This window comes from Rhipicephalus sanguineus, chromosome 10, assembly GCF_013339695.2.
Source record: "Rhipicephalus sanguineus isolate Rsan-2018 chromosome 10, BIME_Rsan_1.4, whole genome shotgun sequence".
NCBI lineage: Eukaryota > Metazoa > Arthropoda > Arachnida > Ixodida > Ixodidae > Rhipicephalus > Rhipicephalus sanguineus.
Genome location: NC_051185.1, coordinates 2,700,244 through 2,718,747, shown reverse-complemented (window position 1 = coordinate 2,718,747; position 18,504 = coordinate 2,700,244). Strand labels below are relative to the sequence as shown.

The following is an 18,504-nucleotide window of genomic DNA, read 5'->3' as shown; positions in this document are numbered from 1 at the left end:
AGCGCAATGCATACACTGGGCGTTCACGATCACGTCTGCCAAAATTTGCAATGCTACGCACCGCGGAAATGGGTCAGATTTCAAGCTGAATGCTGCTTGCCCTTCCTCATGCGGGCGCACGCCCAGAGAATGAGGGGATGACGTACGTGAGAAAATGGCGTGAGATGGTAGTGCTGTGACGTCGCTCCTCTACGTAGACGACTGTGCTCTGTCGCCAACAGTAGCACATGACACTGCGATAATTATTTGACACGACATGTGTAGTTTGTGTAATTTGTTGCTTGAATAGATTAATAAAACTTGAGAGAAGTAATGAGACACACAAAGAGAATGTGTGTGTCTTTTTCATTTTTTTCCCGTAAATTGCAGCGAGATGCGGGGCTAATGCGCCTCCGTTTCGAATGCGTTCGTGCCCCCGCGGTTAGCGCATCGAGCAGACGCCAGCCCTGGAAACGAAAGTAATGTTCTGGCGCGTTCGAGCACTCATTATGCTCATTTATTTTACCGCGTCCAAGTAAACATTAATGCGGCACTGGCTCATGATACCGCCACTCTCATGCCCGTACAAATGTCGCAACTTTCATGCCCGTCCCGCAGAAACGGGCAGTACGCCACAGAGAACGCCGACACAATGCCCACGGCCGCTACATTAAAAAAAAGGTAGTGGCCGTGCAACGCCGCTCGCGTGCTCGGGCTGGCGCATGACGTGTTCATGCGTATGTGTTAAATGAAGAGGGCAGGGAAGGGATTTGGCTTGCGAAGGCTACACGGGGCGAGTGGCAAAGGTTTTAAACTCGCCTCCTCGCATCATGGTTTCGCGCCGCTACAAATGATTGTTTCTCTCAGCTCGTAATGAACCAATTTGAAAAATTCTTGCGGCATACTGCTCTTCATTCGGCACACCACAGCTTCCAGCGTCTAACTAAAATTTGCTATGTGGCCTGCTGAGGGGCCTTTTAACTAGCTTGGTATTGACCACCAAGTCATGGTCGTCCTTGCTGTTTTTTTGCTTGCGATCACCATTCTGTGAAATCTGCTTTTCCTTGCGCCACGTAAACCCTTATCAAAATTTATAGTTATGCCGACCGGCCGAGTCATTCGATAGTACTTGTGCCATTGTTCACTTTTCACCTGCCTATACATTCTCTGTCTTTCCAATAGAGAAACCAGTCAGCGTTTTGTCCTGTGTGTCCCGTTTTCTGCGCTGTTCAACCGGTATGTCTCAGCAACAGAGCTGCACGAAACAGTCGGGCAAAACAAAGCACCTCCTTTATGGCACCGAGTACAAAGGCATGCTGACGGCAGTGCATTTCTGGGGGGTCACACATATTGACCACAGCCCAGAGGGGACAGCCAGGAAGCCTTCCTTGGAAAGGTGTACACTAAACGTATCCAGCAATGGACTGTCGTGGCTTTCGCACCGACTGCACGGTGACTTCACCCATAGTTGTGAGACCAGCCTTAACTTAGGCCAAATATTGCCAAAGTGCTTGAAGCGATATGCTGAGAGACTGCAGTTGTTTTTACAGGAAGGAATTATTTTAGGGAAACTAAGCTTTTATTTGCCAGTATTCTTACGAAAAGAAGCTGAATCTATTCACGAAGCTGAGTATCGTGTGACCTGCTTCACAGCCCAAAACCGAGGGCAGCTTTTCCTGTGTAACGGGTGTCAACTGCAGTTGGTGGCAACTGTTCTCACTCCAGCTAAGTGAGGTTCATCATAAGTGACATCAGTGCACCTGTGTAACTAGGATACCAATATTAGGTAGCCCCACTTGTAGCCATGGTGGCAAGTTGTTTCTTTGTCTACTTTAATTCCTTTTCATTTATGTCACAATTATTAAACTACAGTGAAAAAACTACAAGTAATGTCCCCTTGGCTCCACTACATGAAGGAAGACTGAGCATCCCTTCGATTTCATCAACACTTGTACGTAATTACCACGAGCAATAATGTGATGCAACTGCTTGAAAGTGCATCTTAGTAGTCCTCTGTAGTGATGCACTAACTGCTACCACACTTTCCCCGTGCAAGCCAGTGGAGGACCTACGATGACAATGTCCAGGTTGGGCACCAAATGGTCTGGCAAGGTCCGCTTGGCCACTTCTTCCTCGGGCATGCCCTCAAAGCGGTCAATGCGCTTTCTCTGCTTGAACGAATCAGTTATCTTCTCCTGCTTGAGAGGGCGACGGCCATCATCCGGGTTGTCCAGCCTGCGCACAAACAACAGGGACATCTTACAAAGTGTAAACTGAAAGGGAAAGAAATGCTTCCCCGCATGCCGCTCTTCAACTAGCTCAAATTTCTGTCAATTCTTTTTCATGTTTACTTTGAGCAATCTAAATCACAGTGGCATCATTCAAGCACCACAGTGGCTACCTGCAATGAATGAGAAACTTGCTCAGGTGTAATTATGAAAGGAAAAATTGACAACCGCCCAATCATAGCACAAAGCTATAAGGAAATCCATACAAATTTCTCATAAAGAAAGGCTTCCTAGCGATCGAACCCAGAACCTTTCTGGGGTGGTCGCAATCGAGCTAACCAGAATGCTAGCTAGCAACTGGCAGCGCAAGAACGAATTAATCGACAACTCAAAGCACCTGGACACTAAACTGCGTCCAGATACTTCAAGTAATTATAATGAAGTCTTACGTGGCTAATGTGTGAAGCCCAACCTCAACAACATAAAGCTTATAATTATACAATTTTCAATGAGCATGCTCAAGGTAAACTCGTGTTGCAGATTGTACAGAACATTCTTTGTAACAGGATCACACAGTGCAACTAAAGTACAAAGAGCTCCCTTGCCCTGGCAGTATGCCTTACCCACAGGGCCCAATTTTCACCCCTGTCACACAGGCCTCTGTGCTTGGCGAACATCAGTATGTTAGTTCTTCACTGGTTCCTCATGGCACAAGGTACATGCAGGGCAGCTTACAGGCATAGATAAATGCAACTGACAATAATTTGAACACATTAGGAGCTATGGATTCAAAAATGAATCTAAGTACGCCTGAACTTTTCGTGCCACAACGTATTGTACTAAAGAAGATGAATTTTTAAGGGCTCGTTTTTCTTTGTTAGACACAATATTAATGAGAACTAACAGATAATAATGCCAAGGAAAGCACAGGGGAGGCATAAGTATTGTACTTTTGGCATAACATCAAAAATGCCAGAGATATATTGGTGCATGTCACAAAGCACAAATAGAATATTTTTCTCATATGAATTTGTGAATGAGGCTGAAAATTATTTGTTATTTCTTTTCTGTTTCCATAATTTTCAACCATAACAAACCTGTATGAACCGATTTAAACTAGTTCGGGCCATTACATTTGTGCTCCGTAGCTGAACACAAACAAAAAGCAGTTGCAAGAGCATCAACCCCAATTAATTTCGAAAATGCTTCAGAGCAATATGTCACGGATACCAACTGGCCCCTTGTGCTGATTGTCTTATTGTTTAATATTCCAGTACTACTTTGTTTATCTACAATGCACTTTTCACATTTCTAACCTTGCAGACAGTGCACATTACCAACTAGTGACCTGTTGTACCTCTTTCAGAATCAACAGCCATGCTCTAAATGTACCAGATCACCTCTACACATTTGATGACCACAAACATGCCCCCAATAAGGAGTAACTCTGCACAGCGCCTCCTCTATTTTTTTTCAATGCCTGGGCAAACGCTCTCCTCGAGCCGTTGAGCGTGTGCTCTGCCTCCGTTCGCCACTGCCGCGTGGCGGCGCTGTCTGAGTAGACTACGGGAGGCTGGCGATGAACGTATTACGAAGCTCACAAATTCGTGTTTGCATCCGAGTTTAATTGCATTCGTGCTTCCCGCAGGCTTTCACAGCTACAGGGGGTGTGGAAAGAAACGCGAACATAGCGGCGTGCTGTTTTTGTCGTGCTCTGACCGTGGTGGCAATAAAAGGATGCTAAATCGTCTCTGACTGTATCATGAAATTACAGATGACTCGGTCTTTTTATCAAACATCCGGGCTACAACCACTTAAAAATAAACGTGAAACAGCAAAGAATGCAGATGCTGCATGTTCGTGCTTGTTTCCATGCCCATTGTACATATTCCACAGGCAGTCCGTCAAGCCGTGCTGCCGGTTCAATACTTGCATTCGAGTTTGATAGTATTCGCATTTTATTTTCTATTTAAGACTATTGCAACCACGTCATTTGCATTCCTCAGTATGTCATCCTGTAGTGTACCACTCTGCAAATCGAACGGAAGGAAATCACGATTGTCTTTTTTTTCCCCCTTTATTGATAAAGAAAAAAAAAGGACTCACTGGGTGGGTCCCTTATGCATTCACCTAAGACAACTGAAAGGCGACGGCCATCTTCTTTTTTTTCCACGTCAATGTATTGAGTGCGAGGCCCACCATTAGAGACGCGGGCGCTGCTGTCGCTGCAATGACGTGCAGGGTTGGATCATGTGACCTCGCCTCGCTACGGCGAAGGGAAGCGGACGGTTGAATGCATTGTCTTTAACCGCGATTTCGCGGTGTTTTTGCTTTTGAACAGCGTTTTTTTGCTCTCACTTCTTGTGCATGGACCCCTAGAGACTACACAATCCGGAAAGGTGCAGTAAAAAACGCCAGACCTGCGCGGAAAGCGCAGCACAGTCACAGCGAAAGCTGGAAGAGCGGCATTTCTAGAGCCCGTTGTAAACTCTCTTGTGGCTACTAATACAACTGCACTAGCAACGTACCCACTACGCCCCAAATCATAATTTTTGTGACGTTGGGAAGCACCCACGACGACATTACTCGTCATTCTGCGGAGAAGCGAGGTACCATCTGTAAGGCATTATGTGCAGTTTCTTGATGCGACTTCTGATGATGATGAAGAATTATGAGTTAGCCTTTTGTAATGGGTTGGAACCTTTAAAGGACCCACTAGTTACGTAATTCACATTGTGTAACGCCCGGTCGTTATTTCACTCTCCCACCACGCTTTATAACATAGGCTAAGGTGAGAAAAAGATAGAGAGAGGGAATTAACTTTATTGAGACCCTGAGGAAATGGATCATGGGACCCTTATGGGCTTCCTTGGCAACCAATAAAAATGCACTTGCGAGGAACCCACTACGCTATAAATCATAACTTTTGTGAAGTAGGGAAGCAGCCACTATGCAATTTTTCCTCATTCTGCGCAGAACCGTGGTACCTACTAAACACCTGTAAGGCATTATGTCCACTTTGTTGATGCTGTGGCTAATGACGATGAAGAATTATGGCAGAGCCCTTTATAATGGGTTGGAAGCATTCAACAACCCACTCGTTGCACAATTCGCATTGTGTGATGCCTGATTACAGAATTCGCGTTGTGTCACACTTGGTTGTTATTTTACTCTTCTACCACGCTACCTTGCATATTTTAATGTAGTTCCTTCCTGACATGAAGCCTGTATAGGGTCTTTTTGCAAAGCAGTTACAAGCACCGGCACGGCTCTGAGGTAGAATACTGGGCTCCCACGCAGAGGACCCAGGTTCGAACCTCGTTCCACCCTAGAAATTTTTTCTTATTTTGTTTTTGTTTTCTTATTTCGAGCGATACTGGTTACGGGTGGCGGCGGCAGACAAAAATGGCCCTTGTTGTGATCTCATAACAGCTTTCGCTGTAAAATTATCGGCGGCATGGTACTTTTCTGCTGGTGTTTCTGCTGGTGTAAAGCTGGTGTTTGAAAGTTTTAAGATGAATTCCCCTGGCTTTTGGAATATTTTCTCAACAATAATAATAAAGAAGCAGGGCCCGTATTCTCAAACGATCGCGAAAGGCGATAGTATCGCGTTTGGTGACGTAGAATCGGATGCGTTCAATAACTGAAGAAGCACTTGCCTGTGACGTCATTGTTGCACTGGCCGTTGATGTTACGGATCTCTCACAACACAGGAGTGAGTGTACCGTACGAGTGCAGAGCGACCTGAGTGCAGTGTTTACGAGCGTTTGCAGCGTTTTAGAGCTACACTAGAATGTGCATGAGTTTGTCTGCGAGCGTGTGCTGGCTTCTACGCCGTGGCCAGGCTTGGCTGTGGCTACTTGAAAAATAGGACGTGTTGAAAGTGTTTTCAACGTTTTCTCGTGCAATTTTGTAATGCACAGTATAATATTTAAACATTACAACTTTGTGTGAAATGTATTTTCGTTGAGAGTTTAACATGGCATACTCAGAGAGTTCAGCTGTAGTGTGCCTCCACAGCGACATAGTCTCAACATCTCAACACATTGCCAGCGCGCGATAAAGCATGTAAGCAACGCACGGTTCATGTTCCTGGAACGTTCAAACCACAAAAAGAGACGCGCTGGCAAACGAGTACTGAAAACACCCCCAAGGTAATGCTCGCTGAAAGCTTCAGCATAAAAAATGCTGCACACATCCAACAAGGATTGAGTACTAGAAGCTACCGTCTATGTCACTGAAATTATAGACTTCACCACAAACCAACGGTGATAAGGTGTGTTTGTTTATTCCAGGCTGTCAGGAGTGCCGTAGAGCACCGTCACGTCGACGGAAATACTACATGGCGCCCTCACTTTTCCGCTTTTGCTCCATAGCCAATCAGCGCGCACCAAAGGCGATACTTTTGTGATTGTCGCCTTTTGCGATTGTTTGAGAATATGGCCCCAGATGCGAAAGTGGATGCAGTCTGAGCAGTAGAGGGCCGACGGAGCAATGCAACCTCGCACGTCACAGGGATGCCTCTGCATGGCGGCGCCACGATATGTCCTCGTGCCCAATAGAATATCTCCTGCTTCCTCCGAGATATTTCTGCACCTATCGTGGGTTTCTTACTGCCTCAAGGATCGGAGGCACTGCAAGCTTTCTGCACCTCAGCTGGTTATGCACTGCCTCCGCGATCATCCCTTTTTGGCGAAGTGAAGATGTAATATGACGACGTCACGTTATGTGTCACGACGATGTCACAAAATTGTATGATATGTGACGTCATATGATGACATCAACACGTAATGATGATTTCTTGCATCACTCTTGTTGACGCCGACGGCCAATTTCCGTGTTTGATGAGGCATCTAAGGCTTTTGCCTTAATACACTGCTCAGGTGTCGTTCCATGAAATTCCAGTTGCCGCTGGTGTTTGGGAGATGTGGCTTGCAGTAATTAGGCAGGATAATTGGTCTCCTAATACATCTTCAAATTAAACAAAAATGTGCAGCCGTCATTCACGACCCGAAGATTTCATAAAATATCAGAAGCGTTGGCTCAAGGAGGATGCAGTAGCGTCGGTCTTTGCAGAATACCCTTCCCATTTGCAGCCCAAGGTAACAACTGAACAAAGCGTGGCAAGTCTCACTAAACGTGACTGTGATGCGTCCGAACAGTCAGAGAATGAATGGACCAGTAGCAACGCTGCCTCGCGATCGCCGCCATGTGCAACGCTGACGTTAGGTCCCGACGCTGAAGAATCGAAGCCTATGGACACCACATGCGCGACCTGCGAAACAACCGACAACCATCATGAACAGTGTCACAATGAATGCATGCACAAGGCTGAGCAGGCTGCCTCACGTGACAAAAGCGTCCAGGCCAACAGCCATTTGGCCTCTACTTTGCTCACTACTGAAAAGGCCAAATTGAAGAGAAAAGAAAGAGAGCTAAGGAGCCAGATACTGAGGCTACAACAATCCGTCGACAAATACAAAGACGAGCTCAAGCAACTGACAACAGGCCGCGTTTATCACGCCTATCACATTTCAATAATAGCGAAAGTTGGGCTAGTTGGTGGTTCATGCTTGGGATGTAAAAACAGCGCAAAATATAGACAAGGACAGAGGAAGAGATGACACGGCGCTGAACTCGCAACTAAACTTTATTGGAAAGTACACGCACATATATCAAGCATTCGACCCGGTCACGTGGCAAACCAAAGGCGTCTGCGCAGCATAGCAAACAAGGTACGAAGCATGCCTAATCATTGTGAACATCAAAACGTGTGTAACAACCGAGAAAAAGCAAAAAAAACCACCTTCATGCTCTCCAAAAAACATGCGCAACAGTCCATAACAAACTAATAATCACTTTAACATGGCAGCGCTGAACCCAGGTACCGAACCTCCTAAGTAAGCCGTCTGTGGCCCTTGGTGAAAAGGAGGTTCGGTACCTGGGTTCAGCGCTGCCATGTTAAAGTGATTATTAGTTTGTTATGGACTGTTGCGCATGTTTTTTGGAGAGTATGAAGGTGTTTTTTTTTTGCTTTTTCTCGGTTGTTACACACGTTTTGATGTTCACAATGATTAGGCATGCTTCGTACCTTGTTTGCTATGCTGCGCAGACGCCTTTGGTTTGCCACGTGACCGGGTCGAATGCTTGATATATGTGCGTGTTCTTTCCAATAAAGTTTAGTTGCGAGTTCAGCGCCGTGTCGTCTCTTCCTCTGTCCTTGTCTATATTTTGCGCTGTTTTTACATCCCAAGCCTATCACATTTGCTCAAATTTAGAGTGGGCACTACGACTTGTAGAGTGCACATATGTCACCAGAGTATGGCCACTAGCGTGGATTTGGACTTAGCGAGCCACAGGGCCGCGTTCGCCGTTGCCTCGCGTGAACTAGCGCGCCGCTGCACATGTGCGTTCGGGCGACAAAGGCGCCGAGCGCAGTGCGGCAAGTATGCAGTACTGCTCTCGAAGTCCGCAACACTTTATTGCCTGCAGCAACACCACAAAAACCGCACCATGCCCGCTCCCAAAGGTGGTGGGAAAAGCAAGGAGGCTTAACCACGCCACAGGCAAAAATACAAAACAAAGGGCGCCGCTAGCACATCTCCGTGGGCAATGGCTCACGGTGACACGCCGCTAAGGGAAAAGGTCCCTCGCGACTATGCTGCATACCCTCACGATCAGCGACCACCGATCACTCGAGGGAGGGCAAACTCCGTTCGCGTTAGCTTTCGATAAGTGCGGCTTTCAATGACCATGTGCGAACACACTGCACCGCTCTACGGCCAAGCGTTCGGAAGGGACAACGTAAGGTAAGTGCCCGCCGCTGGCGCAAGGCACCGTTAGCGAGCTCCGTCCGAGTGAACCCCAAGAACAAAGGAGCCGACGGACGGGAAGAAAAACACGTGCTTACCCTACGATCTCCAGAGAGAGAGTCTCTACTCTCTTCCCGCCGCGCGCGAAACGTCTCGCGCGACACGCACCCACGGCGCCACCGTCGAGATCCGGGTGAGGGAGGTTAACGTCACCCCCACTCGCCCAGTGCCGTAGGACCGCGGAGGAGGGGAGAGTGATGATCGGACATGAGGATCGCAGAAAGAGGCGAAAAACCCGCGCAATGGCGATGGGCAAGCCTTAATCCTCACAGACTTTAGTCTTGAACAACAGCGCCTGTTCACACACATCGGCCAGTGTTGCAGGAAGCGTGCCGCATATGCAGCTGTTTTTGTTTGTTTTTCGTACCACCACGATTTAATTTCTTTCAGCTCTGAAATGGTGGAATCACCTGGAACAGCTGCTCATTTTCTGGCACCAGCTATCGCTTTCTCTCGGTGGCAACATTTGTTGCCACCGAGAAGCTCAATAGCTTTACGATGGGAACGGGTGATCACGCATATCCCTGGAAGCAGTCTAGGGAGATTTCATGCTATTTAGCGCATGGACTCCATGCTTGCATATAATGTGCCGCACCAGTAGACGGTAGTAGCTCCTGGCAAATGCTGCTTTCAAAAGTCGACTTTCGGACAGTCAAAAATTGACTCTCAGTCAGGCAAGCATAATGGTGACAAAACAATCTTCCGCGCATCACTGGCATGCACTCTCTGGTATCGGCCTAGCAGACGACATGCGAGTGCCTCGATCAGATAGCCGTGAATGACACATGCCTTTGAAATGGGCTGGTTGCCCAGAACGACAGGTGCCTCATGATTCCCGTTTACAAGTTTTCATTAAACTTTAAACAGCGCGAATACAGCCAAAAACTGAACCATATAGCAGCTTTGAATGAAGCCACGGCATTCGTTTCTGCGAGCAACGACACAACGGCGGGTCTACTCCGATGCAGTCATGGGCACGTTACCAGTAAAAAGTAACAGTGTTACGGTTACAGTTAACTAAGCCGAAAAAGTAACCCTGTTACAGTTACAGTTACAGAGTTTCCAAAAGTAACCTGTTACAGTTACAATTACTGTGAAAAAGTAACGTCGTTATTTTTCCGTTACTGCATAACATAAGTAATAGATCACAAACGAATGATAGCATTTATTCAATAAAAATGTACGAATTCATGTGGGCAGTCAGCATTGCTCATGGTAAAACCCTATATGAAGCAAACCTAAAATGGGGGCGCAACACAAGCATTCATTGGGTAAGCCTCATTTTGTAATACCAATATTTAACGGCGAAGCCGTTTAAGCCGGCCATAAAAACTTTGTGTGTGTTCAAATGCGCGCAACAAACGATCATCATCATGAACGGGTATGTGCGACCGAAATTTGGCAAATCCCACAACTCACCGCTGGTCCACTAAAAATGAAGGATGCAACAAACGTGCAAGAAACACCAATTAAGATTTATAGACAGACGTAACCAGTAATTGAGAAAAGCTTCAATAAACCATCGGGATTGACCCAATGATAAACACCGTGGCAGCACATTTCAGCTTCGCTGAAGCATCTGTATGGAGTGCTTCAGTGGTACGTACCAACAAAGAATACTGGGGAACGGGAAAGGCAGTGGCGGTTGCGAGAAGACTACGAAGCGATGGAAGCATTACGCGAACGACGACATGCCCGTAGATCTATGGTAGGTGTGCAAGTTTCTGTCTCCGGAGTTTGGAAATCCGTGTGGTGTCTCTCCCTGTCTGTGGTATAACTCGAACCTCTCTGCACTGAGAAGCAACCTAGAAACAACCTAGCATCACCTATAGCTAAAGCCTAGCAACAACCTAGAAGCAAACAGATTACACTTCAGAATCTTCCAGCTTCGCTTTTTCAAAGCTCGCGCGACTTAGAGGAAGCTTCGCAATTCTTTTTTTTGTTCATGCACCTTTGGGGAAAAGGGAAATTATTTGCAAAACTCGTTACACATTAGAATTAGTTGTTTGTCAAAGTTGGCATCTGACAGCTTCCCTCTGTTGATGAAGAATACGTCGCGTCCTTTACTGAACAGTCTTTCAGCCGGCGCGCTGGACGGAATTCCCGAATTTAGTTGGATAAAAAAAAATCTTCATCTTGGGGGACTTCACCAGCTCGATGTTATTTTGTGAATAATTGTTGAGTTAAGTCGGAGGCAATCAGTTCCAAAGTGGTTTTAAAAAATCGCTTAGCCAGTTCACGGTATTTCTAGCTCTGAACCGTTTCGCGCTCTGCTGCTTTTTAGCCGCCTGTCAAACACGATTAGCTCGGAGTCTCGAACGAAGGAGACTATAAACTTGGCGTCCTAATGCTCCGCCGGTACACCAAAAACAGAGCTAGAAGCTCAAGACAAAAAGTATATATGTGTCGAAAAAAAACTTAGCAAGCTGTTCAGTTGCAACATGAATGACTTACGACGTGTAGTTTAGAAGTAAACTTCAAGTTGCGTTAAAGACCAACCGCCAACCTCGGTCATCTGCAAGGAAGATAAGCTTCTTAGTGACCTCCTCTCCTAAACTTCGAGGGGAGCTGTGCTGTGGACAGGTGAAAGGTGTGGAGGATAGGGGAAAGTAACTGTAATGGTATTTCCCGTTACAGTTACTGTGTATAAAAGTAACAGTGTTACAGTTACAAGTTCCTCTAAGTAACTAGTTACAGTAACAAGTTACAGAAAAAAGTAACTAGTTACCAGTAACACGTTACTAGTAACTAGTTACTGCCCAAGACTGCTCCAATGGCAGCGCCTGGTGGGGCGCACTAACGTTGACGGCCGGTTCCCAGTGCACTCCTCTCCTTCGCCCAGGCACAGAAAGATAGAGGAGGCGCTGCTCTGCACCATCAGATATTCAACATGAATGGAGGTATCAACTAGCCAGCTGCTGAAATAAGCAAAAAATGTCTACTATGTATGCAAAAAAGGAAACGGTAACTGTAAAACATGGCAATGGAGATTTTAATAAAGGATGAAAACAACAACAAAGAAGATTGGATGGCAATAGATATCCTACTTACTACGTGGCCGCTTGTCATCACGCAATCTGAAAGGTTATACCATTAAAAATCGAAACAATTAATCGTCACGTGGCTATAGCTATTCGCTCCTCTCGCACACATCTGCATCAGGAAGAACACATTGGTGAAAGGCACACTGTCCGTGTCAGGCCTTCCTTGGAAGAAATTAACGGGATGTTAACAGTACATGCGATACACAGCTGCATGTAAAACTGAGCATAGCAATGCAAACTTTTGTGCATATGCAAATGTTTGTGTCTGCAGCAAGTCTCCTGACTTGAATATTAAGAACCTTCTTCCAAAACAGATGACAGCTGCAATATGGTGCAATAAAGAATTGCATGAGACGTCTCTTCTTGCTTAGGAAACGAACCTTTAGTGTGGCAGACTGAGTGAGAGGGAGCAGTGATATCCTGCTTGCAGAAGCATGGAACCACTACTGTATACAAGGCCAATTGTGGTGATCTCTGACCAGGCATCTAAAAATGGAAACTTGCGCGCTAAGGTTGTAATAACACAATTTTTGTGCATAGACATACGTGAGACAATATTGTCACGGGTATGTAGAGGTCACTCTGGCACGGGTGCCGAATTGACACCGAGTCGATGAAGACGACGACGTTGTTGTTGTGGGGCTAAGTCTAGAGCGGACCTTTGACCTGCATTCCTGTGCACTGTGTGCAGTGTTAGTTCGACAAGTGCTAACCGAATAAATACTCCCCGTAACTTCCTTTTGGTGGAGGTTGCAAGTCTTACAACAACACAACTCTCGATCTCCGTCGCGGATGCCAGCCTATTCCAGCCACGACGCCTGAAGACTGCGCGCTGTCCTCGCAGTCCTTGCCAGCTCCAACACCTGTTATCCCTCCCCACCTTCTTGATCCTGGCACATCTTGCGGCACGGACACAACTGACATTGACGAGTGGCTCGTCTTATATGACTGATCACTTAAGTGCGCAAACAAGGACAAAGGGAGGTGACGACAACACAAGCGCTTACTTCCAACTGACATTTATTTAGGAATATGCAAAGTATGAACTCTTTTTTTGACGATGTCACAAAATCGTACTGCTGATATTACGTGAACGTGCTGAGAAACTGTGTTTCTTTCGATGACAAGATAATGGAAGGTGCGCTTACGCATGACTGACCCGCCTTTGCAATCAAATCCGCCTCTATTATCTCCCTCACATCTTGGCTTCTATTTCTAGCTACCACCCTACACATATCATACAATGGTTTACAAGGCCTACCATTCTTCAACCCACAATCATGAAAATGCACCGAAAGATTGCCATCACGATAATTCCCCACCTTCCTCTTATGTTCCATGAGTGTTTGGTTCAGACACCTACCAGTCTGGCTGATGTAGCTGAAGCCGCATGATAATGGGACCTCGTATACTACTTCTGATAAACACGGTACAAATGGGTCCCGATGCTTGATATTGCATGGCTCTTTCTTTTTCTTAAACGGGTTCGTCATTTGGCAAAGCCGTTCTTGCTTCTCGGGAGCAGAAAGCACCACTCTGATTCTGTTCCGGTTGCCTATCTTCTTTAGGCGGTGAGATATGTTATGCATGTACGGAATGACAACGGTACGAATTCTATTTCCTTCTTGGGACTGATTTCCATTTCCTGATTTTTTTCTTCAGCTTGCCCTCGGCTACAGATACAAGCACACCGTCTGGGTATCCTGCTGACCTCAGTCGTTCAACCTGGTTTCCGAAACTGGTTGCCAGAGAATGAACACGTGATTTCTTTAGGGCGCTGTCTAAGCAATGTCCAGCTATTGCTCTTTTGACAAGTTTCGAATGGGACGAATGATAGGGTAACAGTGGTTGACATGCGCGTGGATGATACTCCCAGCACACATGTTTCTCAGTGAGCATAAGTTTCAAACTGAGAAACTGTATAACACCATCTTCTGGAACTTCATGCGTCAATTTCAAAGGATTACAACATTCACTAAAAATACTGAGAAGCCGGTTACCATATCAGTATCATATCAATATCAGCAGTACAATTTTGTGATGTCATGAAAAAAAGAGTTCATATTATGCATTTTCCTGAATAAATGTCAGTTGGAAGTAAGCGCTTCTGTTGTCGTCACCTCCCTTTGTCCTCGATTTTTTGGCCATGTCAAAGTAATGATGCTTTAATGTTCCTGAGGTGCTCCTGTGATGGGCCCGGTAGCAGAAATACTCGGCAAATTGGAGAATAATTTTAAATAAGCAAAAAAGCGCAACACCGAAACCGAAACCCAACCGAGCATACTGTCTTCGCGTGATGTATAAGTCGGCAAAAACCAAAAATCATGCAAGGAATATCGGTCCCGCCAGCGCGTAGTATGAAAGCTGCGAAAGCAGCGAAGAGCAGACGCTCGGGGGAAAGGTGACTCCGTTGGAAATATATCTTGCGTGTGACTGACCGTGCCACGTGCACAAGCTCCTCGGAGCTATCGGAAAATGACAGCCGCGATTCCGACGCATTTGGAGGCCAACTAAAATGGCCATTCCTCTTCGATGAAGTGGAACACACCTGCTTAGTTCTTTGCTTGCCTGGTTGCGCATTCCACCACCAGATGGCGCCACCTGTCCAGGCGGCTCAAGCTTGTGGGGCTGCAATCGGGTAAAATGCTATCGCAGAGAAGTTTGCGGACTAACTAAAGCTTCTTAATATTGCTATGGGAAGAGCGCATAAGTTTGGCAATAGCGGCGTTCAACATCGCGTTGGTATGGGCGAAGGAATTTAATATAAGCGAAGTACGAGCCTCCTTTCGCACCAACGTTACTAGATTAGGTTACATTGTTTCGCACAATGCGCACCTCACCGTATACCGATAGGCCCGGTCATGGTGCACCCTGTATATGTTACGGAAAGTGTTTCGGTAATGTTCACGCATCTGCATTCTTTAGCCGGTACGGTATTACCGTACTTTCCATGCGGTAAACCGGCATTGCTAAAACACTATAATATAAAGACGCAGGGTAATCGTTAGGTGCGAGTGTTTCGTGAGTGCCAACGGGGAATCGTGTGCAGCCCACAACGTACCACCACTTGCCACCCATCGCAAGCACTACCACAAGGAATTGAAATTCACACGCCCAGCCAACGAAGCGCTGGCCAAACACACGATTGTTACCTTGCGGATAGCAGACGCTCTAGTGGCCCCTAGGTTCCGTCACTTCCGCTTTGGCAACAATGACGTCACGCGCACAATGTTGCCAATAATTCTGGGAAGCAAGGTGGGGAGAGTCGGGGCAATCAATAAAATTCATTTGTAATGAATCTGCATATCTCCCCAGCTTGTAATTTGGCATTAATAACGGGAACATGAAAAGGAAACGTACCCAGCGAATTTTACTGAGATCCATTGACCTCGAAAAATCGCCGGAGTTGGCCTTTAAGTGATTGGTGATGGAAAACCAACTAGACCAAAAATCAGTGCTCCTTGCGTCTTATATGAGCACGTCAGCAAGCACTACAGGTGGGATGAAACGCTTATGCTGGCCAACATCATCTTTTACCTATGGGGTACAGGCGTGCATGGTACGAGACGCATGAGGAAGACCTGACAAGTTGGGACGTGTGTAAGCAGAAGCTCCGCGATATCCAACGATATCCAATTACCTGTTACTTTCCCAAGCTGAAGCGCTCCGTGGTGTTCTCTTTTCTTACCTCGACATTTTTGACATGGACAATCCCATGGGCCACACATGCGTCGTAGCCCACCGTATCGATACCGGCGACGCCAGTCCCCTTCACAAATGCCCTTACCATGTGCCTCACTCAGAGCGCCAAATAATCCAGAAGGAGGTTGAGAAAATGCTCGACAAAGACGTCATAGAGCCTTCCTCGAGTCCTTGGACATCACCTGTGGTGCTTGTTAAAAAAAAGGACAACAGCTGGCAGTTCTGCGTCGACTACCGACATCTCAATGGAATCACCAAGAAGGACGTCTATCCTCTACCTCGAATTGATGATGCGCTGGACTGCCTCCATGGTGCCAAGTATTTCTCATCACTTGACCTTCGATCTGGATGCTGGCAAAATTCTATCGATGACCATGACCCCGAGAAGACAGCATTGATCACACCCAATGGCCTTTACCAATTTAAGGGTCATGCCTTTTGGGCTGTGCAATCCTCCTGCAACTTTTGAACAGATGATGGACTCTCCCCTACACGATTTTAAAAGGTTGACCTGCCTTTGCTATCTGGACAATGTCATTGTTTTCTCGCCCACATTTGAAAGCCACCTTCCATGTCTGTCAGCCATTCTTGACGTTTTTCGCTGTGCTGGCCTCCAGCTTAATGCATCGAAGTGCACCTTTGGACGCCGTCAGATTAAACACCTTGGCCACCTTGTTGACTCTGTTGGTGTCCAACACGACCCTGACAAAGTCTGCGCTGTCCGCAAATTCCCGGTTCCACGTTCTACACAAGAAGTCCGCAGCTTTCTGGGGCTCCGCTCGTACTTCCGCCATTTTGTCATCAACTTCGCGGACATTGCTCGGCCCCTCACGGATCTCCTCAGAAAGAATGTGGCTTCTTCCTGGGGTGAGGACCAAGAACATTCCTTTGCATCGCTGATTTCCGCGCTCACATCACCACCTGTGCTGGCTCATTGTGACCCAGCCGCTCAAACAGAGCTTCGCACCGACGCGAGTGGCCATGGTATTGGGGCTATACTCGCTCAGGTAGAGAATGGCACAAACCAAGTGATAACGTACGCTAGCCGCCTTCTGTCACAGTCGGAAAGGAATTATTTCATTACCGAGCGGGAATGCCTAGCGCTCATCTGGGCTATCGCGAAATTCCGTCCATACCTACATGGCTGCCTGTTCGCAGTCGTCACAGACCATCATGTGCTCTCCTGGCTGTCCACACTTGAGGACCCTACAGGAAGACTCGGCCGGTGGGCATTACGATTGCAGGAGTCCGCGTTCACGGTAGTGTACAAATCTGGCAAGTTGCACAGCAATGCCGACTGCTTATCACGACACCCTGTTGATCCACCAAACTCCACCGAGTTGGAAGCCAATGCCTGCATCTTAGCCATCATTGACTTTCTGCACGTGGCAGATGAACAACACCACGATCCATCGCTGCTCTACATTATTGACTGTCTTCAATCCGGCGATAGCGATCCTTCACTGAGCATGTTCTTGCTTCAAGAGAACGTTTTGTACCACCGCAACTTACACCCCGATGGCGCGGAACTTTTACTCGTCGTCCCACGTGATCTGCGCAAGAACTTCACGACGCCCCAATTTCTGGACATTTAGGCGTATCCAGAACCTATGACCAGTGTTCAACGACGGGTATTCTGGAAGGGCCTTTATCGTTCTGTTCGCTGCTACATTGCAGCTTGTGACCTGTGCCAGCGCCAAAAGAAACCTACAACTCCCTGCCGGTCGCCTTCAACCTATTGAAGTCCCAGCTGAGCCGTTTTATCAAGTTGGACTTGTTAGGTCCATTTCCAACTTCGACAACAGAAAATAAATGGATTGCAGTAGCTACGGATTATGCTACTCGGTATGCAATCACTCGAGCACTACCGACCAGCTGTGCGACGGACGTTGCAGATTACCTTCTCTACATCATTCTCCAGCATGGCGCTCCTTGTCACTAATTCACAGACCGTGGTCGCTGTTTCCTGTCTCGTGTGGTTGACGACCTACTTCAGTCTTGTGCTACTCGACACAACTTTACAACTTCCTATTGTCGTGGACCGCCGACCACGGCAACGTCGCACGCCAGGTAGTGGAGCACAGAGAGCCATGCCTGTGACGCGGGCGAAAGGCAACACTGGGACTCGGCAAGCGGACAAGAAGTGTGTGTGCAAAGTCACTGCGTATGTATCGTTTCCTGGCCGGCCTACTACGCCGGAATGAATGGTTCTGGGTTCTGTTCACTGCTCGTATAATGACTGCGTAGCAATTCTCGGCTACGACACCTACCACCCTCAGACTAACGGACTTGCCAAACGCCTCAATCGCACACTGACGGACATGCTTTCCATGTACGTTTCTGACGACCACATTGATTGGGACATTGCCCTCCCGTTCGTCACCTTCGCCTACAACTCGTCACGTCGTGAAACTGCCGGCTACTCAGCCTTTTATCTTCTCTTTGGCCGTGATCCCTTACTACCTTTCGACACCCTGCTTTCGCCTGGCCCACCATCCACCACTTCATACGCTCAAGATGCCATCACCCGTGCTCTCATGGCACGCACAGTAGCCCGCACTCGGTTCTCGTCGTTGCAGACAGCACAAAAGTCCCTCTATGATAGCTGACATAGGGATGTCGATTTTCCTCTGGGCTCTCTCGTTCTACTGTGGCTCCCATCTCATCATGTTGGCCTCT

The 18,504-nt window shown here is 47.1% G+C and overlaps 1 protein-coding gene across 5 annotated transcripts in view; it reads right to left on the bottom strand.

The window, feature by feature from the left end:
• Positions 1–18,504, bottom strand: part of LOC119406250 (G/T mismatch-specific thymine DNA glycosylase) — a 138,939-nt gene that overhangs the window by 59,506 nt on the left and 60,929 nt on the right. For all 5 annotated transcript variants that reach the window (XM_037672979.2, XM_049419734.1, XM_049419733.1 and 2 more), the window contains one exon: positions 2,052–2,214. In XM_037672979.2, coding sequence (XP_037528907.1) covers positions 2,052–2,214 — 163 coding nt within the window. The remainder of the gene's footprint in view (positions 1–2,051; positions 2,215–18,504) is intronic.